The sequence below is a fragment of the Podarcis filfolensis genome (assembly GCF_964270895.1).
Source record: "Podarcis filfolensis genome assembly, chromosome: Z".
NCBI classification, from domain to species: domain Eukaryota; kingdom Metazoa; phylum Chordata; class Lepidosauria; order Squamata; family Lacertidae; genus Podarcis; species Podarcis filfolensis.
The window spans coordinates 31,911,046-31,932,914 of record NC_139617.1 but is presented as its reverse complement, the minus strand read 5'-3'; the positions used below and the strand labels follow the sequence as shown (position 1 = coordinate 31,932,914).

Sequence of the window (21,869 nt, the reverse complement as noted above, 5' to 3'; positions counted from 1 at the left end):
CAGCAGGGTGAAGGCACCCCGCTGCCCTGGAAAGGCTGTGCGCGCAGCCGTCCCCAAGCTAGAGCAGCAAGACGGAGCCCTCCGCCTCGCTGTTCTGGCTTGGAAACAGCCTTGCTAGCTTCTGCAGGACAGCAGGGTGAAGGCACCCCGCTGCCCTGGAGAGGCTGTGCGCGCAGCCGTCCCCAAGCTAGAGCAGCGAGACGGAGCCCTCCGTCTCGCTGTTCTGGCTTGGGAACAGGCTTGCTAGCTTCTGCAGGACAGCGGGGTGAAGACACCCCGCTGCCCTGGAGAGGCTGTGCGCGCAACCATCCCCAAGCTAGAGCAGCGAGATGGAGCCCTCCGCCTCGCTGTTCTGGCTTGGAAACAGCCGTGCTAGCTTCTGCAGGACAGCGGGGTGAAGACACCCCGCTGCCCTGGGGAGGCTGTGCGCGCAGCCGTCCCCAAGCTAGAGCAGCAAGACGGAGCCCTCCGCCTCGCTGTTCTGGCTTGGGAACAGCCTTGCTAGCTTCTGCAGGACAGCGGGGTGAAGGCACCCCGCTGCCCTGGGAAGGCTGTGCGCGCAACCATCCCCAAACTAGAGCAGTGAGACGGAGCCCTCCGTCTCGCTGTTCTGGCTTGGGAACAGCCTTGCTAGCTTCTGCAGGACAGCGGGGTGAAGACACCCCGCTGCCCTGGAGAGGCTGTGCGCGCAACCATCCCCAAGCTAGAGCAGCGAAACGGAGCCCTCCGTCTCGCTGTTCTGGCTTGGAAACAGCCGTGCTAGCTTCTGGAGGACAGTGGGGTGAAGACACCCCGCTGCCCTGGAGAGGCTGTGCGCGCAGCCGTCCCCAAGCTAGAGCAGCGAGACGGAGCCCTCCATCTCGCTGTTCTGGCTTGGGAACAGCCTTGCTAGCTTCTGCAAGACAGCGGTGAAGACACCCCGCTGCCCTGGAGAGGCTGTGCGCGCAGCCGTCCCCAAGCTAGAGCAGCGAGACGGAGCCCTCCATCTCGCTGTTCTGGCTTGGGAACAGCCTTGCTAGCTTCTGCAGGACAGCGGTGAAGACACCCCGCTGCCCTGGGGAGGCTGTGCGCGCAGCCATCCCCAAGCTAGAACAGCGAGACGGAGCGCTCCGCAGTGCTCCGTCTTCCTGTTCTGGCTTTGGGCTTAGCGGCGCAGCCTGCATTCGCTCTATAGGACGCACACACATTTCCCCTTAATTTTTGGAGGGGAAAATGTGCGTCCTATAGAACGAAAAATACGGTATTTGGCGTTTATCTAGCTCAGTGTGGTCTGTACTGACAGGCAGCTCTGGCAGTTCAGGGTTTCATGCCTAGGGGTTTTTCTCCCCATTTCCTGTCTGGAAACACTACCGGTGGGGTTTAGCCTGGGACCTTCTGCATGCAAAGCAGGTGCTCTAACCCAGTGGTTCCTGCCTTCTGCTTTCCATCAACTCATCTCCAGAGCCCCTGCCTTGTAAAAAGCATTATTTGGAATAATGGTTTGCACAACCCACTAAAGAAGATAAGGTTGGGATGGCCATTTGTCAGGGGTGTTTAGCTGCAATTCCTGCATTGCAGGGGTTGGACTAATGACCTTGGTCCCTTCTGATTCTACAGTTACATGATTCAAAACAGTCACAATTAATTGTACATTTATTCAGAATCAAATCAGACCTTCAGCAAAACTGATGAACTTGATCCAGTGATACCAGCTTTTCAAGTCTGAGAGTCACTTAGGAGTCTTAGATACCACATTTAGGAACAAATTCACTGTTCAGTAAATTCTTAAAGCTGGATGAAGTTTCCCATTGCCTGATTTAAAGTCACTTAGCAGGAGTCTTAAATCATCAGCTCTGGTGCCCTCTGCCTTCCCCTTGCCTCTTAGCAGCACCCTGCTCTCCAGGGGGGTGTTATTGCCCACTTTGGGTACCACTGCTCCGGCCACTGAGCTACGTCCCTTCCCAGTGTTTCTCCGTCAGTAATAAGTGCTTTGACCCTTCCCATCAACCTTTCTTCTAGCGTAATTCCAAGTGTGAATCTTTGTCTCTGCTTTTTGTTTAGGCATCTGCAGCACCTCAGAGACAGAGAGGGTGGTCTACCTCAGCCCCACCACTAGCAATACTTCAGCACGCCAGTTTGGAACTCTTTTGGTTTACACAGTGACTTATACTTATTTGTAATAATTTTGTGTCTGTGGTCCTCTGTGTGGGAGAGAATGAACTATCCTGTATATTTTCCTTTTCCAACTGATTAATGGAGTTTTCATTCACTGTGGGAGAGCAGCCCCCTTTGTTTTGGGTAGCCACAGATGTATTAGCCATAAAGCCCAACGTCATAAGATTTCTTGATGGCTGTGGTGGGGGTTTAAATAGTTCTCTATTATGCCCTTTAAAAATACCAGACCAGAGGATTTTTTTTTGTTTTGTATATTTGTACTGTTGTACATGTTTAATTGATTTTGTTGTTTTCCTGTAAACTGCTTTGAGGTGTTTTTTTTCCCTTCTTTTTTTTACAATCAAGCAATAAATTCTATGAACTAAAAATAAATAAAAAATAAATCTTCCAGTGTGGTTTCTGCATTGAAGGGGGTTTGGACCACAGAAGAGGGGAGTGAGGAAGGTTTGTACGCTTTGTGCAAAAAGTTCTTACTCCTGTTTTCTAAAGAAAAAAACCTCTACCAGGATTCTCAGTGGCTGTCAAGGGTTGGGTTTTTTTTTTGGGGGGGGGAGAGGGTGTGATTCTCTACCTACCAGAACTGGAGCTGTCCCTGGGGGTTGAACCTGGCGCCTTCTACATGCAAAGGAGCTCCTCTGCCCACAGAGCTTTCCTGTGAATTAAGGGGCAATCCCTCCAGAAAAAGCTAAGATGCTAATCCTCATGGTTCTGAATAAAGAGCTGTTTGAAGTGATTACGTAGGAAACTGCCTTGCAGAGTCCGTTTAGCACAAGGTGTTGTGTTTTTTTTTGCAATGACTGGCAGTTTCAGAGAAGTAGTCTTCACTAATCCTACCTAGATCCCGTTGGTGGTTGAACCTGGGACCTTAGGCATGCAAAGCAGCTGCTCTGCCCACTAATTGTTTCTGAAACCTACTGCAAGCTCATCATATTGGCCAGGCCCCAAATCTGAAAATGATTTATGATCCAAATTCCACTGGCTGGCAAGAAGCCAGTGAGGATGAACTGAGAACATGTGCAGAGGGAAGTAGAGGAGGAAGTCCAGTCAAGAGCGCTACTCCTGGGCCTGAACATTATATAATACATACTTTAATAATGTAAAAGTTTACATATTATAATACAGTGGTACCTCAGGTTAAGTACTTAATTCGTTCTGGAGGTCCATACTTAACCTGAAACTGTTCTTAACCTGAAGCACCACTTTAGCTAATGGGGCCTCTTGCTGCTGCCGTGCCGCCAGAGCCCGATTTCTGTTCTCATCCTGAAGCAAAGTTCTTAATCTGAAGCACTATTTCTGGGTTAGCGGCGTCTGTAACCTGAAGCGTATGTAACCTGAAGCGTATGTAACCTGAGGTACCACTGTATATTGTATTTATCTAGTTCTGGTCACCCCATTTTAAGAAGGTTATTGCCAAGCTGAAATGTGCAGAGGAGGGTGACCAAGATGATAAAGGGTCTGGAAACAAAGCCTTATGAAGAATGGTTGAGGGAGTTTGGTATGTTTAGTCTGGATAAGAGAGACTGAGAGGAGATACGATAACCATTTTCAAATATCTCAAGGGCTGTCCCATGGAAGATGGAGCACACTTGTTTTCTCTTGCTCTGGAGGGCAGGACCTGAACCAAGGGCTTCAAGTAGCAAAAAGGGATTCTGACTATCAGGAAAAAAAATTTGTCGGTAAGAGCTATTTGACAGTGGAATTGACTCCCTCGGAAGGTGGTGGACTCTCCTTCCTAAGAGGTTTTTAAACTGAGTTTGGATGGCCACCTGTCAGGGATTCCTGCATTGCAGGAATTTGGTCTAGATGAGCCTTCCAACCCTACAATTTCATATTACCGTATATACTATTATAATTATATATTAAAATATATAATATTACTGTATAATACAAGAAATTATTATATACTTATGTTATAATTACCTCTGCCCTGAAAAAATGGTGTGCATATTTAAAGCAACCATAAGATAACAGAGATCCTATCCACAACATATTCTTATTAGTGTGGGGGGGGGGGGAAGGCTGTTCCTGATTTCTGTAGGAACCCTGGGAAAGCTCCTGGAACTCCTGAAATCTCACACCACTTAAAGATTGGGGTGGCGTGTAGCACTATATTGAAACCCTGCAGCTTCATCCTAGAATCTTGGGAACTATACTTTACCCCCTGCCCCAGAGCTACAGTTCCCAGCATCCTTAAACTATTCATTCCCGGGATCCTTGGGGGTGGGGATAGCCATGTGTGTTAAATGTATGATGTGTGTGCTGAGATGGTTTGCACTCAAATCTGGACACTTTGAATTGTACAGAGGGACATCTAGTCCAACCCCTGCATTGCAACAGCTTTTGACAGACATGCAAGACAAACACTGGAAACTAACTAGGCCACGGGTTTGTCTCCAGATAGCACGGAAATGCAATTCTGATTCCCACACTGTCCTGGCCTGCAACTTCCTCTTCCCCAGGGGGTGGGGGGTGGGTGTTCTGTTTCTCACTGCCTTGGCCAGTTCCCCTTTTGTGCCCTGCCTTGCTTGCCAGCTGGCCTTCTTTCCTTTACCCAAGACAGAGACTCAGTGTGGCAGAGGGGCTGCTGGGCCACTCCCAGGGGGGTCTTGGGGGAGCCTCTGTTCAGGAGGTGAGTGGAAGTTCATTGCTTTGAGCATGGGAAAAGGGAAGAGGGGAACCACAACCTCATGCACATCTTTTTGGAGTGGAGGTGGCCTGGGGAAAGGAGAGGACATGGCTAGTAGCCAAAGGCTTCCTGAGATTTCTATTAGGACAGGTGTGTGGGAATATAGGAACATAGGAAGCTGCCTTGTTCTGAGTCAGACCTTTGTTGTCTATACTGATCGGCAGTGGCTCTCCAGGGTCTCAGGCAGGACACGTTCCCAGCGCTACTTGGAGATGCTGTTGGGGATTGAACTTGGAGCCTTCTGCATCTGAAGGCAGCCTTGTATTGGGAAGTTTTTAAATGTTTAATGTTTCATTATGTTTTTATATAGGTTGGAAGCCACCCAGAGTGGCTGGGGCAATCCAGTCAGATGGCTGGGGTATGAATAATAATAATATGTGCCTATTTTCATCAGAAAAATGTTGGAGGGTATGCATTGTGTTGTTTTTTAGTAGTATTTTGAATTTGGCTTCGGGTTGCTGGCAGGGCTTGTTTATTACATTTGGAAGGGAGAGAGGCTGTAGCTCAGTGGTGAAGCACTGGCTTTGCATGCAGAAAGTCCCAATGGGATCTTAATGTAGGGCTGGGAAACACTCCTTAATTGAAACCATGGAGAGCTGCTGCCAGCCAGTGTTGAAAGCACAGAGCTGGCTGAGCCTAATTCTGAGTGTGGTAGCTTCCTATATTCCTGTTTTATTCAAAACTGAGGACTAGACTCTTAAGTTGGTTTTAGGGGAAAGACTGCAGCTCAGGTGGGAAAGCACCTGTTTTGCATGTAGAACAAGAGACGCACGCCAGTCAGTGCAGATGGACTAAAATAGATGAACCAATTCAGTCTGTGTAAGGCAGCTTTCTATGTTCCTATTTAATTTAGCCTTTTGTTCAGAACCATGAGGACTAATACTTTGGTGTGTGTTAAAAAAAGCAGCCACAGCTCACTGGCAGAACACCTGCTTTGCATGCAGAAAGTCCTAGGCTCAATCCAGGTCAGGCTGGGAAAGACTCCTCCACCTGAAAAACCTAGAGAGTATGATTCAGTATAAGGCAACTTCTTATGTTGCATCAATAGGCATTAAATATGACAATAAAAAATAGAAGAATCCTCCTCTACATTCATCACCATAGCAGGGATACCAAACTCTAAAAGTGATCTCTGTTTGCTTTTTCCCTTATGGAACAGTTTAATAGATTTCACCCTAGAAATGCTCAGGTAATAATGGAAAGGGGTGGGTAGTGGGGAATTCTGAGTAGGGGTTTGAGGATGGGGGATTTGATTCTGAAACAATACCCCAAAAAAAGCACTTCTCTGAAGTGTGAAATGCAGTTCACCAGACAAGTAATAGATACAAAAAGGTAGAGCTCAAGATAAAGTGTGCATAAAAATGCATATAAGCGTGCATGAAAACGGAATGATACACAGAAATGTGTCATATTTGGGGAAATTGCTTTGCAAATATGTTTGTGTGGTAGGCCAAATTGCCTGCAAAGCATGTGCATATTAAGAGAAAGTTGCACTAAGAATATAGGAAGAGCCTGCTGGATCAGGCCAATGGCCTATGTAGCCTAACACCCTGCCAACCAGATGCTCCAAAATGAAACCAGCAAGCAGCACCTGGGCACAAGAGCAACTCTCCCCTCCTGTAGCTTCCACCAACTGGTATTCAGAGGCATTTCTGCCTCTGACAGTGGAGGCAGAGCTTAGTCATTTTGGCTAGTAGCCATCAGCACAGATTTGGACTAGATGACCCTCAGGTCCTTCCAACTCTACAATTTTGTAGTTCTTTGATAGTCTTCTCATCCTCCATTAATTTGTTCAATTCTATTTTAAAGCCCTTCAAGTGAGTTCCAGAGTTTATGCTCTGGATGAAGAAGTCCTTCCTTTCTTCTCCCCTGAATCTTCCAGCACTAAAACACTGGTGAATTCTCACAGAAACTTAAAATATAACAAACTGGCAATGTGAAGAATGGAAGACAGGAAAACACCTGAAAGTGGGAAAAGCTAAAATTGCCAGATTTAGAAATACTGAGTCAGGAGAGGGAGAAGGACGTCCTTTGTGTCATAAGGCCACCTTTGAGGTCAGAAGCAATTCAGGAAAGTTTGCTCCTTGCTCTTTCTCTGTCTGCTGTTTTCTCCAAACACGCAAATCTAAACCAGGGTGTGGGTGACGCATCGTGTGGTTGTTCCTGATCTGTAGGTAAGGAAGCCGAAGCAGAAAAGGGCCAGGCTGAGGGTGTCCCACTCTGCAGAGGGAAGCCCTTTCTCTGTTTTAGGAGCTGTGTGTTTGTTTTGCTTTTTAATAATAATAATAATAATAAACTACATGTAGATTTAGCAGAAGCTGAATTGTAGCAGAACAGAAATGGAACCGTTTGTGACAAGTACAGAATGGAAACCTTATTTCGCTGACCTTCCAGGGCATATCTCCAGCACTTTTTGAAGAGCGAAAGGCACTCCTTATTTTGTCCTCTGCCATGTCTGAGCCAGATGATGACAATGAAAGCTGCTGGAATAACCTGGAGAATTACCGTGTAAAGCTGATTTCAGTGGTTGACCCGTCTAGGATAACCCCTTACCTCCGCCAGTGCAAAGTCATCAACCACGATGATGAGGAACAGATCCTTAACGACCCCAGCCTTGTGATCAGGAAAAGGAAAGCAGGTAAATTTTCAATAGCTCACTCACCAGTAGCCTTGCACATAGCTTCCCACAAAAAAAAAAAAAAAAACCACAGCAGGCACCTTTTTTTGTACTCATTTCAGTTTTTGCTAAAAACATTTTTTAGACATGTTGGTCTAGATGTTAAGAAAGTGGGTGTAATTTTTAATCCATTTTAGTATATTTTTGTATGTTTTAAATTTTTATTGATTTTCTTGTTTTATCTTTTTGAAAACTGTTTTGAGGTCTGATTGTTTTTACAATCAAGTGCTGTATAAATTTTATGAATTAAATAAATGAGTAAACCAGGCCAGTGTCAGGGGAAAAAAAGGGTTCTGAGATACAGCAATCCTGATTTATTTTATTAGGTAGGTGAGGGAATATACTTAACTATATTCTATCCCCCGCATGTGTGGATTAACAGACAAAGGGATCAGTTTACCACTTATGTTTAAAAGTGCAGGGCAGAGCTGTTTAAATCTCATTTTAGGCAGTTTAATTGAAAGCATAGGAATTAGTCATTAGGCTGATCTCCCCCTTTGTTACCCTGTTTATCAAAGAAACAGGTTACAGATTGAAAAGTAAGCCTAAAACATATAGATTACTCGCAGTTAAGCATTTGCTGTTAGTAGCAACAGCATTAAAAGTACATGCAGGTAAAATATGCAGGCAGAAACAGCTTCAGGCATGTGCCTGATGCTGGAGCAAGCAGAGGTACATCCCGCTTTATGGCTGGTTGAAGGGGGGGGGGGAGAAGGAGCAGCAAATACTTTTTGCTTCTTCTCTCCCAGGAGAGGAGGGGAAATGTACCAAATACACAGTGGCGTAGCGTGGGTTGTCAGCACCCGGGGCAAGGCAAGTAATTTGCGCCCCCTAACCTGTGGATTTGCGCCCCCTAACCCGTGGATTTGCGCCCCCTAACCCGTGGATTTGCCCTAACCCCCAGATGTTGCGCCCGGTGCGACCGGCCCCCCCTGCACCCCCCACGCTACGCCACTGCAAATACATTTCTATGGTCTGAGTCTGCCTATCACCAATATAGCCCCATGGTCTTAACTCATTCACATGTGAACTAGCTAGAATAGGCATTGTTAGATTTGACTGCGTATCTCCCACACATCCTCCAACCTAGTTTCTGACACCTTAGGCTAAATACCCTTTTCTTCTGTGTTGTTTTCAGGGGTACTCCTTGACATTCTTCAGCGGACAGGTCAGAAGGGCTTTGTGGCCTTTCTTGAAAGCCTGGAGCTCTACTATCCTCAGCTCTACAAGAAAATCACAGGCAACGAGCCCACCCGGGTTTTCTCAATGATTATAGGTGAGTATAGTAAATTTTGCTGGTGGGTTTAAACACCCTTCCCTCACCTATCCATGACCCCTAATAGGTGAGAGATGGTGAACCTGGCAGCCCCAAAATGACATGCTGAGAGTATGGAGTTGATTGAATGCTATTCATGATTTGCAGAGGGTTGGGCTAGATGACCCTTGACTGCCTTTTCCAACTCTACAATTCTATTTCCTCCCACAGACACGGCTGGGGAGTCCAGCCTGACAGAGCTGCTGATGAGCGAGATCTCCAAGCTCCAGAATGTTGTGCGCGAGGAGCGGCGGAAGCTCCAGGAGACGGGTGTCCTGCTCCGGGCCAAGGAGGATGTCATCAGGGAGATGAGGGTGCGGGACAGCGTCCTGCGCAAGCACCAGGAGCGGGCCCACAAGATGAAGGAGGAGTGTGACAGCCTGAGCCGGGAGCTCAAGTGCTGCAAGGATGAGAACTACGAGCTGGCCATGCGCTATGCTCGGCAGAGTGAGGAGAAGAATGTGGCACTCATGAAGAACCGGGACCTGCAACTGGAGGTTGGTAACCATCTTACGATCTGTGGCAGCTGAGGAGTGGGAGTAGGGTGGAGTAGTTAAAGCAGAACAGGGAAACGTGGTTCTTGAAACGTGGCTCAGGGTGATAGAGAAGAAATGCATCAATGGGCATCTGCAGGGATTCTTCCAGGCCACGTAGACCCAGGCTACGTGATCCTAATTCGACAGTTCTTGATTCTGTGACCTCAAAAGGTGGCCGACTCTCCTTTGCTGGAAGTTTTAAAACAGAGATCGGATGGCCATCTGTTCAGGATTCATGCTTTTTCCAAAATAAGATTTTATTAAAGATTTTTCATAATGAAAAAGATAAAATAAATGAAATAAAAACAGAAAAAAGAAAAAGAAAATGAAGCACAGGGTCCTCTTTCAAAAGTAGTTCTTAACCCTTGCCTCACACAGAAAGTGGTGAAATCTCCCAGCACTCACCTGGGAGCTTTCCTTTCTGCTCCTAATCTCTTATTCTGAGAAGTCTTCCCTTCCCTACCTCTCACCATCCATTACCTTCATGTGTGCAATCTTTGGACCCCCAAAATGGCTCAAAGCAGAGGACACCAAAGGAAAACAAAAAAATAGAAAAAAGGAAAGAAAGAAAGAAAGAAAGAAAGAAAGAAAGAAAGAAAGAGAAGAAGAAGAAAACTAAAAAGGACTTCTAATTTTCTGTCAGTTATGTAAAAGAATTTATTCAAAAATTCACTCTAGAATGACATCCAACTGATCTATTTTATGTTGGGCAATATTTTCCCAATCTTCTGACTGAAATGTCTCAAATTAATTCATTTTCCTTTTTACACAAAAAGTCCAAAAGGTGCTCTCTAATTTTTGTTGTTAATAAGTGTCAAGGGTTTTTCTCTACTCAGACATATCAACTTTGTCTCCAATAACCTCAACAACAATTCCTCCATATTAAACAATAAGTCTTTCCATCTTTGTTCACACAAGAGTCTCTCTGCTGTGTTCATATATTAAAATAGCATTCCGTAGTTCTTCCCTTGCTATGTATTCATTAATTCATACCCAGTACCGTACCTTCCGTTCTCATTTCCTGTTATATTTGCTGGGGTTTTCCATAATGATTTTAAAATGACCCTTCCATTCTTTTCCCAATTAAAAAAACCAGAGGTTTGATAGCTTTTCCCTCAGAATTTACTCCAAGTTGTACAAAAGAGTCCTTTCTATCTCAGCTCTATCACTGCCAGCTAAGAATGTCTTTACATCTCTGTATCCAAGGTTTCATTCCACTCCCAAAACATCTCAATTCCACCACCTGCCCGGGATTCTTTAGCCAGGATTTCTGTATGGCAGGAGGCTGGACTAGATGACTCTTGGTGGTCCATTCCAGCCCCACAATTCTATTATTCCTTTTCGTCTTTGCTTCCATGGGCTTTGCTTCCCTCTGCTCAGATTGACTGTCTGAGGCACAGCCTGATGAAGGCAGAGGATGACTGCCGCCTGGAGAGGAAGCACACCCTCAAGCTCAAGCACGCCATTGAACAGCGTCCCAGCCACGAGGTGGTGTGGGAGATACAGCGGGAGAAGGAACTGCTCCTGGCTAAGAACAAGGAGCTGGAGAGCACCCTGCAGGTAGGCACAGTGCCAGGTAGGTAGGTAAATGAATGAATGAATGAATGAATGAATGAATGAAAATGACATTTGAAAAGGGAGGGAGAGCCCAGCGGTGGCTAGATCAGACCAAAGAGGGCTCATCATAGCCCATCGTCCTGCTCTCACAGTGGCCAAATATCCCCGAGAACCTGGGAATCTGGAGGTTCTATAATAACATAAGCAGAGCCCTGCCAGATCAGGCCAATGACGCCCATCCAGTCCAACATCCAGTCCTCACAGGGGCCATCCAGATGCCCCAATGGGAAGCCCCCAAGCAGGCGCTGAGTGAAACAGCAACTTTCTGGCTGTTGTTCCCCATCATCCAGTATTCAGAGGTAGAGTGTTCCTGAGCATGAAGGTTCTGCTATCAAAACAGGCCAACTTAAGAAGAACCTAGCAGCTGTACCAGACTATCATAGCCCAGCATCCTGTCTTGAAGGTGGGCACCAAAATACCTCAGTGGAAGCCTACAAGCAGGACCTGAGCACAGCAGCACTGCTCTCCCCACATGGGATCCGCAGGAACTGTTATTCAGAGGCATTTACTCCTCTAACAAGGGAGGTAAAGCTTTCTCTAGTCTTCAAGGGCAGCCCCACCTAGAACTAGTTGCAGCAGTCAGTTTGCCCACACCCCTAGGTTACCAAGACAGGGTCAGGAAAGGGTGCAGTCAACTTGGAGGAAACTGCCTTATTTTGATGATGTCTTTGGACCATCTAACTCAGTATTGTTGACACTGACTGGCAGCAGGGGTTCCCCAGGGTTCCAGCCAGGGAGATACGATTCCAGTCCTCATGGTTCATAATAAAGGAGTGACTTGAACAGGAACATGGGGTGCTGCCTTATATTACATCAGAACATTTGTGGAAATTGACTGGCAGCAGTTTTTCAGGGTTTCAGGTAAGGAATATTCCAAGCTCTGCTTAGGGAAGTCACTGGGTATTGAGCCTGCGACAATCCACATGCAAGGCAGATGCTCTTCCACTGAGCTACAGTCCTTCCCTTAAAAAAATAAGTTTCTAGTCCTCACAATTCAGAATAAAGGGCTGAATTAGAAATATAGAAAGCTGCCACACACATAGTCTATCTAGGCATCTTCTCCATGCCAGGCAAATACTCTGTTACTGAGAAAGATGGGCCTCACACGTATTTTTCTCTTTCTGCTCCAAGGTCACCAAGGCAGGTGGTTCTGAGGAGGAGGACATCTCCATTCAGGCACTGCAGGCAGAGCGGACACAGATGTTGGGGGAACACCAGAAGCTGGTCAACACCATCTATGATCTGCGCCAGATGCTGCGGCGGACAGAGGACAAGTGGGATAAAGTAGGTGGCTGGATGGGGGCCCCTTTCTGGGGGTGTTGGGTATGTGTGTGGGGAGAGGAATGAGGAAGCACATGATTTGATACTACAGGTGCCACATAATGCCTGTTCCACATTTGCATGAACTCCATCTTTAATGTAGCAGCTTCAGACATGTGTCAGAAGCTATCTTGCTGCATTTCTACCCAAAAATATTTTTACATGCATTTCTTATTGTTGTTGCATAGGATAATGCATGGCTGTGTCCTCAGATAAGTAAGTAAAGCATTTATTTCATTGCAGGAGGCATAAAAGGGGGTCAGCTGCTTCATGCAGCTGAACTGTATAAATGAGGTTTAATAGCCCATTCCTATGCTTCACTAATCTGCCTGAGAATTAAATTCTCCTAGGAGGCTTTCTCCTGTCAGAAAGTCTATGCTTGCCCCATGCTTTGGAATATGGGCTTGCATCCATTTCCCTTTGATGTTAACCCACACATGTGGGGTGCCAGAGGATTAAATATAATTAATAGATCTTCTTACCAATTTCCATCATATAAATAACAGCATTTAAATACATATATGGACAGATTTTATCCTGAAATATGCATTTCAAAACACATTCTGGTACATTCCCCCCCCCATAATGCTCCAGAATATGGGGAAGTGCAAACTGCAAATGATATTTAATGTCGCAATCCACATATTATTCTTGTGTGAGTGTGCAAATTCATAAAGTTGTAGAATTGAGAGGGACTTCACAGGGTCATCTAGTCCTACCCTTTGCAATGCAGGGATTCCAACTGAAGACTCCAAGACAGGTTGCCATCCAACCTCTGTGGCACAGGAGAAATCTCTATTGCTGGCCTTCCAATGCCTTCTGTGCTTGTGTTGGCAGCTTGTGGGAGAGAAGGAGATGCTGGAGCTGAAGTGTGCATCCCTGCAAAACGATGCCCAGATATACCAGGACCGCATTGAGGTCATCCTGAAACAGATGGAGGAGGTGGCTTCTGAAAGAGATCAGGTAGGGGCTGCCAGGGCAATGTCCCCTTGCACCTCCCCACTCAAAAAATGGCCAAGTACCCGTAAGAAGCTAGGAATCACTATACACTGCCTCTGGGCCTGGAGGTTCCATAAGAACGTAAGCAGAGCCTGCTAGATCAGGCCAAAGGGGCCCACCTATCTCAGCCTCCTGTCCTCACAGTGCCAACCAGATGTCCCAAAGGAAACCCTAGAAGTAGGACCTGAGCACAAAGCCCTCTCCCGTCCTGTGGCTTCCAGCAACTGGTATTCTGCCCCCAAATGAACAATAGTAAATGAACAGTAGTAATTGTAAGTCTTTTAACATTGTTTTTGATGTATTTTGGATTGTTGTAACCCACCTTAGGCGTAAGGACAGGTAATCAATTAAAATAATGTTAATAAAAATTAATGAAAGAATATTTTACTGTGTTTTTCACTCAGCTGGTCTCCTTTTTGAGGAAGGGCATAATAATAATGTTTCATGCCACCCCAATCTCTGAGTGGTATGAGATTCCAGGGGTTCCAGGTGAATTTACCAGGGTCTGTTTTTCCTTTTGGCCAGTGAGGCACAGTGGAGACTGTGGTGTTTTTATGATATATATATTTTTTATACATATATACAACCTGGGTTTAGATGGAGAGAGTTCAGAGCAGTCACATTCCTAACTCATAATAATAATAATAAAATTATAATCATAATCTTTTCCCCACCCACCCACACCTTGCTAGGCCCTCCTGAACCAAGAGGGATTCCACAAGCAGTTCTCCAAGAGCCTGATGGACAAGGATCTCTACCGGAAGCAGATTCGGGAGCTGGGCGAGAGATGCGATGAGCTGCAGCTGCAGCTCTTCCAGAAAGAGGGGCAGCTGCTCAGCACTGAAGCCAAGTTGAAGAGGTTGCACCTCGACCCTTCGGCACTGGTAGGCTAACTCTTCCAGGTGCTGCCTCTGGTTGGCCTGTTCCCTTCCACCATGTTAAGAGGAGGCAGAAATGCTTCTGAATATACCAGTTGCTAGAAACCGCAGGAGGAGGAGAAAGTGTTCTTGTGCTCAAATCCTGCTTGCAGTTTTCCCATAATGGGCATCTGGTTGGCTACTGTGAAGACAGGATGCTGGAATAGGTACCCCCCACTGGCCTGATCCAACAGGCTTTTCTTAAGGAGGTACTGTATCTCGAGATAGCAGAACCTCCTTGCCCATGGGCAGTCTGTCTCCGAGTACCAGTTGCTGGGAATTGCAGGCAAGGAGAGTTACTGTAACACTTGGGTCCTTCTTGCGGCTTTGCCACAATAGGTACCTGGTTGGCCACTGTTTGAACAATATGCTGGACTAGATGGGCCCCCTTTCATCTGATTCAGCACCCAGGTGTTTATTATATTCTTACTCCAACTGTTGGGTATCTCAAGTGGGCAGAGTGTTGTTGTTGCGCTCAGGTCCTAGAATCATGGAGTTGTAGAATTGGAAGGGACCCCAAGGGTTATCTAGTTCAACCCCACTTGTGGGCTTCACATAATAGGCATCTGGCTGGCTACTGTGAGAACAAGATGCTGGACCACATGAGCCTTTGGTCTGATCCAGCAGGCTGTTCATGTGGATGTCATTAAAAGGACTCTACACAAATTAATGGAGAACAATGGTTGCTGGCCATGATAGCTGTGCTCTACTTCCACTATCGGAGGCAGAATGTCTCTAGGTGCCAGTTGCTTGGAAGTGCCAGTGGATGTGCTGCTGTTGCACCCATGCCTTTCTGCTTCCAGCCTGACACGTGAACCACTACTCCAAACCCTAAGAATGCTTGAAAATGTACCGTAATAGTTACTTCAGAGTAACTATTCATTGAATTAGGCGCTGGAGTGGAATTTATCACATTCCTCTGATGCGCTGGCTGCATCCTCTCCTGCTCTTCATGTCTCAGTAACCTGGATTGTTGGGGAACTGACTGCTGCAATCTTCTTCTTTCTTCCTTGGCGATCACTCATAGCCGAGTAAGATTGTCTTCCATGAACATGGTCTTAACAGTGAGTCTGTAAGTGACTGTGGAGGCCAATGTGCCCTATGTGGCCCATGCATGAAGCAGGGTGAAACAGGTGCCTCAGGCATCAAGGTGGTGTTCCATAGATACCTCACCTACTCAACTGCCTCCTCTGCCTTCATCGCTGGAAGAGAAGCAGTGCTAGCATTGGCACTGGCAATTTCTAGTGAGATCTCATGGAGTGTGAGCGTTGTCATGAGAATTTGCCAGAAATCAGTGCCTATGCCAGTGCCACTAGATAGTGCAGTGGGCAGTGCAGTGGCAGTGCTGGCAGAAGTGAGTGGTGTGGCAGTGGTGCTGGTGGTGTGGCAGCCAAATGGGACGCGTCACACTTTCTCTGTACTTTCTCTGGAAATGTGCACACATGTGTGTAATTTAATTCTTCCCACTTCCTAACTTTTTACAATGATCTTGCAATTCCAGACTTCAGATTTTGAAGAATCCTCCAGGAGCTCCCAAGAAGTGAGTTGTGATCAACGTTCTTGGCTCAGTGCCTCTGCTGTTCTGATGTCATTTGTCTGCTTCATTTGGGGCTGAGGGTCAGGGTCAGGGGTCCGGTTAGCACATAACCTTTAACTGACTTAGGTGGAAAACCTCCAGCCCACCAAGCCTAAATATTTGGCCAACAAAATGGTTTGGGCAGATGCCTTCTGTTTCAGCTTTCCAACGCCTGCTGAAAACTTTTGCATTCCATCAGGCTTATGCAGGGAATGAAGAATACATCTTTTTTCTGATTTTAACCTATTTTATGCATGGTTTTATGTATAAATGTTGTACATTTTTTCTGAATAGCTGTATATATTTTTTATCAATCAATAAATATAAACCAATAAATGAAATTATGCCCACTTGTCCATCACCTGACATCAAGTGGAGGACGTGGTGCCAAATTCAAAAGACAGGGTAAGCTCGTTTCCTTTTCTGTCAACAAAATCCAGACTAGGAGCCCCCTTAATGAGGCACGTGGCCGACCACTGTGAGAACAGAATACTGGACTAGATGGAGCCCCCTTTGGCGTGATCCAGCTGCAGGGCCCTTCTCATGGAAGTCTTTTGTAAGCACAGAACTTAAGTGCCCAGGGGAAATCTAGTTCTGAATACCAGTTGCTGGGAATCACAAGAGGGAGAGTTGCTATTGTACTTGTGTCTTGCTTGGGGGTTTTCCATAATGGGCTACTGGTTGGCCACTTTGAGGACAGAAGGCTGGAGTCCCCTTTGGCCTGATCCAGTTGTAGTATTAGATTCCTCTGATTCCTAAATGGAGCTTCCATAGACAGTCAGTATATCCTAGAATGGTGGCAATAAACAACTATTTTACTTTTAAAAGACAACTGAAGGCGGCCCTGTTTAGGGAAGCTTTTAATGTCTGACGCTGTATTGCTTTTAATATTCGGTTGGAAGCCGCCCAGAGTGGCTGGGGAAACCCAGCCAGATGGGCGGGGCATAAATAAATTATTATCATTATCATCATCATCATCATCATCATCATCATCATCATCTTTGGGATGTCTGTTTGGCAATGTGAGACCATTATGCTGGATTAGATAGGCCCCCTTTGGCCTCCTCCAGCAGTCAGAGTCTTCTGAAGGTTACAGTTTTGTTGCTGTTGGGCAAAAAAATGTTGTCCTGAGCTGCAATGGGATTATTAGTAGCGAGGACTTCTTCAAGGGATTTATTTTTGTATGTATGTCACTGATTAGCTGGGGGTCCTTGTGCTGAAGTTCTGTGAAAATGTGCCTGATTCTGATTGCTTTTGTTTTCTGTTTTTCTTCATGGGTAAAGAATAAATCAGTGTTTGTCATTTGCAAACAGAGGCTCTTATTTCCCATTCTTGAAAAGGATTTTGTAGAATTGGAAAAGGTTCACAGAATGACAACCAAAATAATCAAGGGATGGAATGACTTGTCTATCAAGAAAGGTTGAAGCATTCGGGACTTTTTAGTTTAGAGAACACAGGGACATCCAAGAAGCTGAATATTGGAAGATTCAGGACAGATAAAATAAAGTCCTTCTTAGTTAAACTGTGGAACTCGCTTCCACAGGAGGCAAGGATGGCCACCAATTTGGACGGCTTTAAAAGAGGATTGTGCAAATTCATGGAGGAGAGGGCTGTACTTTGCCATTTATGGTTGGAGGCAGTAATGGTTCTGAATAGCAATTGCTGAAAACCACAGGAGGAGAGAGCTCTTCTACTCAAATCCTAGTTGCTGGTTTCTTTTTGGCATCTCATTGGCCACTGTGACAACAGGATGCTGGGCTAGATGGGCCAGTGACCTGATCCAGCAGGCTCTTATGTTAACTCTCTTTCTCCTTTCCTTGCATGAAGCTTCCTTCCCATGGAAACCCGGATGAAGACATCAAAGGTGCAAACAAAGGCAAGCTCTTCCAGGGGCTGCTGGTCTTGCTCTCTACTGCTTAGGTTGCTTCTGGTATCCCACTTCAGAAATGCTTCTCAGCCAGGGCTTGCAAAAATAATTTGGGACTACAGTGCCAGCAGCCTGCATTTGCAACTCAACAGACAGTTTTAACCAAGGTTACCTCTTTCTGTAGCCATCTCTGCCACAGTTGGAGACACATAGCAATGCTTCTAAATACCAGGTGCTGGAAACCACAAGAGGGGAGAATTGCTTTTGCACTAGGGTCCTGCTTGGGTTCCCACAATGGGCATCTGCTTGGCCACTGTGAGAACAGGAAGCTGGACTAGAAGAATCCCCTTTGGTCTGATCCAGCAAGGCTTTTCTTCTGTTCTTATGACTGCATTGTTTCTACACTCCTGTCTTGCTTGAGGTGGGCATCTGGTTGTTTACTGGGTAAAAGAGGCTGGGCTGGATGAGTCTCTGGTCTGTTTAGCAGCCAGGATCTTAACATTCACAAGTGGGCAATGCAATGGCTTTACATATGCCTATCTTGCACCAGAAATCCCTGGATGCATGTTGGTACACTAGGCCTTAAATTCTAAACAGTAGGTAATAGTTGGTCAATAAAATTAACCCTTTTCCTTCTCTCTCTCTTTCTCTATCTCTCTGCAGAATCGTCCAACCAGGAATTCAGCAAAATCCAGCTTCTTCCATCCCTAGGGGTATTTTATATCTTTATTTATATAATACATTTATATACCACATAAGGCTGTTTACAGAATTACACATACAATATATACTATGTGAGTTTTAATCTGTTTTGAGACTATTGCTGTTTTAGCTTTTCAAAATTCTTAAATTATTGCTGTTAATTTTCCTTAGTGACACTATTACACGCCACTCCAGTCTCCACAGCAATATAAAATTCTAGGGGTCCAGGCATTTACCACCTGCACACCCATCAGGGATTCCAAGATGCTTGCCAGATGCCAAATTCTGGGCATGGATCTAACACAAATCACCTTTCCTGATGCTCCTCACTGTAGCCTACCTTGAGTTCAGCTCTAGCTGTGGAGGAGCCTTCCATGCAAATTAGCAGAGTAGCATGGCTGAAATTAATCAGGTCCCAACTCTGCTTTGTGTTTCCAGGAAAGCAGTCCACTCGATGGGGATGTGGCAGAGAAGGGGCGCCGGCGAATGAAGGACAGTTTTGAGCATTACCGGAGGTAAAGCACACATGCCTCATACGCTTGCCTAATGCAGACCCATCCCCATGCTGCTGCTACGAAGTGCAGGAAGGAGAAGAGCCTGACTGCTGAATCAGGCTACTTAATCCAGCATCCTGTCCTCACAATGGCTGACCAGATGCCCCAACAGGAAACATGCAAGCAGGATTTGATGGTGATGATGTTGATGATAATTTTATTTGCATGCTGCCCATCTGAGTGGGTTGCCCCAGGCACTCTGTGCGGCTCCCAACAGAATATTAAAAACACGATAAAACATCAAACACTGAAAACTTCCCTAAACAGGGTGACCTTCAGATGTCTTCACAAGAGCATTTTCTCCCCCTGCCCTGTGTTTTCCAGCAACTGGGATTCAGAGGCATTGCTGCCTTCAGTAGTGGAGGCAAAGTATAGTAATTGTGGCTCCTAGCCATGGATATCCTTATTCTTTGGTCTTCCTCAATCTATTTGGCAGGGAGACTTGTGAGAATTGAGATGAGGTGACCACCAACCTCTGGGAATGGTTAGTAATAATCAGGCTGTTGTGATTAATTATGGACTTCTATTTATAATTGCAGGGGCTTAGGCTAGATGATCCTTGGGGTCCCTTCCAACTCTATGCTTCTATGAATTCATGGAGAATAAGGCTACCAGTGGTTACTGACCTCAACTGTTGGAGACAGTAATGCTTCTAAATACCCCCAAATTCATGGGAATCCCAGAAGTTGCTGCACTTAGACCCTATTTTCAGGCTTCTCATTGAAGCACCAGTTGGCCACTGTGAGGAAAGGATGCTGGACTAGATGGGCAAGTGACCTGATCCAGCCTCAGCCCAGCTCCCCTGGTGTTCTGGAATAATAGAACTGTAGAGCTCGAAGGGACCCCAGGACCATTTAATCTAACCCCCTGCAATGCAGGAATTGCAACTAAAGCATCCCTGGCAGATGGCTATCCAACCTCTGCTTTAAAACCTCCAACCAAGGAGAGTCCAGCACCTTCCTTAGACTGAAGGACTGTGGGCACTTCTACCTTCAAAGGTGGGTTAGGACACCAGCACCCCCTTCAGGGTTTCTTGGGTTCCAACTCCCATCAGCCATCACAGAGATGATGGGAGCTGTAGTTCAGCAACATCTGAGACGCAACAAGTCCCCATCCCCCACACTTTAAACCAGTTTGGACCTTAACTTTGCAGAAAGAGGGCCCTGAGGAGAGCCCAGAAGGGCAAGTACTACACCGTGGACTGGGAGAACACGTCAGGCAGTGACAACACAGACACTGAAGGCTCCTGAGGGTGTGTGCTCTGCAGAAAAAGAAATTGTGGATCCTGGAGGGCCTGTCTTGGACACAACCCAATCAACAACAAGGTTTCTAGTTCCCAAGGGACACAGGGCATTTATAGGTGACTTTTTATGAGCTGTTAACCTGATTCACTTGTAGGAAGATTAGACACTGGCTCTTTAGTGAGCTTTCACTTTGATTTGTTTGTGGGGAGGTTAGATGTTGTGTCAAAGCCAAGAATGATCATCTCACACTTTCCACACGCTACATTTTCCTTGTAGCAAAAAGTCCAGTCTTTTGGGGGAAGTGGGTGTGATCTGCAAGAACTCCAAATCAGCTTTCATTTGCACCATCTGAATTTGCTGGTACATAACTGAAACCCCACCACAGAAAGTTGGATCCAAGATGTGTGGAATATAGCACTTATGGAATACTTAACTCACCATCAGAGGGTGATAAGAGGAATTAAAAAGGAAGATGGGTTTGTATGGTCTCGATTTAAATCTTTTATTAACAACAGTACAGCGATTTCCCTTCTGTTTCAGTCACAGCAGCCAGTATGGAGAAATTATCTAAATGTTTAGATGAGAACTTAACCTGTAATGTAAGAGATTTTACAAGTCTGCTTGAATGCCATGTGAATTACTGCATTCAAGACAACATCTGTACATACTTTAAAATTTAATAAAGATTAATTTTAAAAATGATTATTTTAAAAAACAAACATCTGGACATGCATTTGTCCTGGAAGACTTGGTAATTGCTTTAACATTTTTCAATACAGTTTGTAAAAAACCAAAAAACCCTGAAACTCATCTGAAAATGGTGATGGCCTGACAGCAATGTTGGGCCTACACTTGGTGACAGCACCACTACAAAAGGGACTGTGCACCAGAAGGCTCACACAGGCATCACAGCCTTCAGGAGAGATAGCCCAAGGCAGGAGCAATCATAGTAAAATATGGTTAAATCTGATACCAACCGAAGCTTGCCACATTCTTCTGCTTTAGCCCTGCTGTTCTGTTGGTTCATGGCGGCCATTCAATTGGGCTGAGTTCACTGTTTTGGATAATTGTCACTTTTTGAAAGTCACCCTGGGAAGGACAATGCAGAAGGATTACATTGGAAAAGGTTCAAATTAATAACATCAATATAGTACGTGGAGCTTGCCTATAGGTAAAGGAATTTCCCATACAACAAACCATTCAGAAGAATTTGTTTTTTTTAATTTATATACAGATCAGTCTTGTCAAATAAGTACAATAAAATGAACTTAACATTTTCTTTCTGTTTGACTTTGGAAACTGTCAGTTAAACTCTAATTGTCTGTATAAATATGGATTGTGGCTTCGAGTATGATACTGTGGGTTTGAGGGGGCAGTCTAGATGAAGCCCTGAGGCCCCTTCCAATTCTTTGGGTTCTGTGCATGGTGAGAGTTGGAATTTAATACAGGAGGCTGCTGAACTGTCAGATAAATTTCTTTGTAACATAATGACCTTAGCTGGCTACTTCAGTGTCCTTATTAGCATCCCAAAAGAATAAGCTCCATTTCCAGAGCTACAACCAAGTGATAGGGCTCTCTAGTGACCTTGCTAAGCCTGGCAGGACAGCTTATTCTATGGCATTAATTCCTTCATGCACAAAGTAAACTTAAGCATTTGGTTATACGAGGCTGGTTATCCCACATTTTAAAAATCTGCTCTGAATCT

General features: G+C 45.5%; 2 protein-coding genes across 5 annotated transcripts in view; both read left to right on the top strand.

Annotated features, from left to right (window-relative positions):
- The window catches only part of SNAPC4 (small nuclear RNA activating complex polypeptide 4), a 36,376-nt gene extending 33,829 nt beyond the window's left edge, over window positions 1-2,547 (top strand). For all 3 annotated transcript variants that reach the window (XM_083596259.1, XM_083596258.1, XM_083596260.1), the window contains exon 24: window positions 2,041-2,547. The gene's annotated coding sequence lies outside the window, so the exon portion shown is untranslated. The remainder of the gene's footprint in view (window positions 1-2,040) is intronic.
- Window positions 2,548-4,671: 2,124 nt separating this feature from the next.
- CARD9 (caspase recruitment domain family member 9) lies at window positions 4,672-21,441 on the top strand. Of its 2 annotated transcripts, XM_083596431.1 has the most exons (13): window positions 4,672-4,783; window positions 7,235-7,478; window positions 8,656-8,793; window positions 9,004-9,329; window positions 10,749-10,928; window positions 12,117-12,269; window positions 13,143-13,268; window positions 13,997-14,188; window positions 15,723-15,761; window positions 17,625-17,673; window positions 18,328-18,377; window positions 18,805-18,881; window positions 20,074-21,441. In XM_083596431.1, exons 2-13 carry the CDS (start codon window positions 7,292-7,294, stop codon window positions 20,168-20,170), a joined length of 1,614 nt encoding a protein of 537 aa, XP_083452557.1. In that variant the 5' UTR covers window positions 4,672-4,783; window positions 7,235-7,291; the 3' UTR covers window positions 20,171-21,441. The 2 variants fall into 2 exon arrangements, with proteins under 2 accessions (XP_083452557.1, XP_083452558.1); XM_083596432.1 differs by lacking the exon at window positions 13,143-13,268 and having other exon boundaries at window positions 4,701-4,783.
- The last annotated feature ends 428 nt before the right edge of the window (window positions 21,442-21,869 follow it).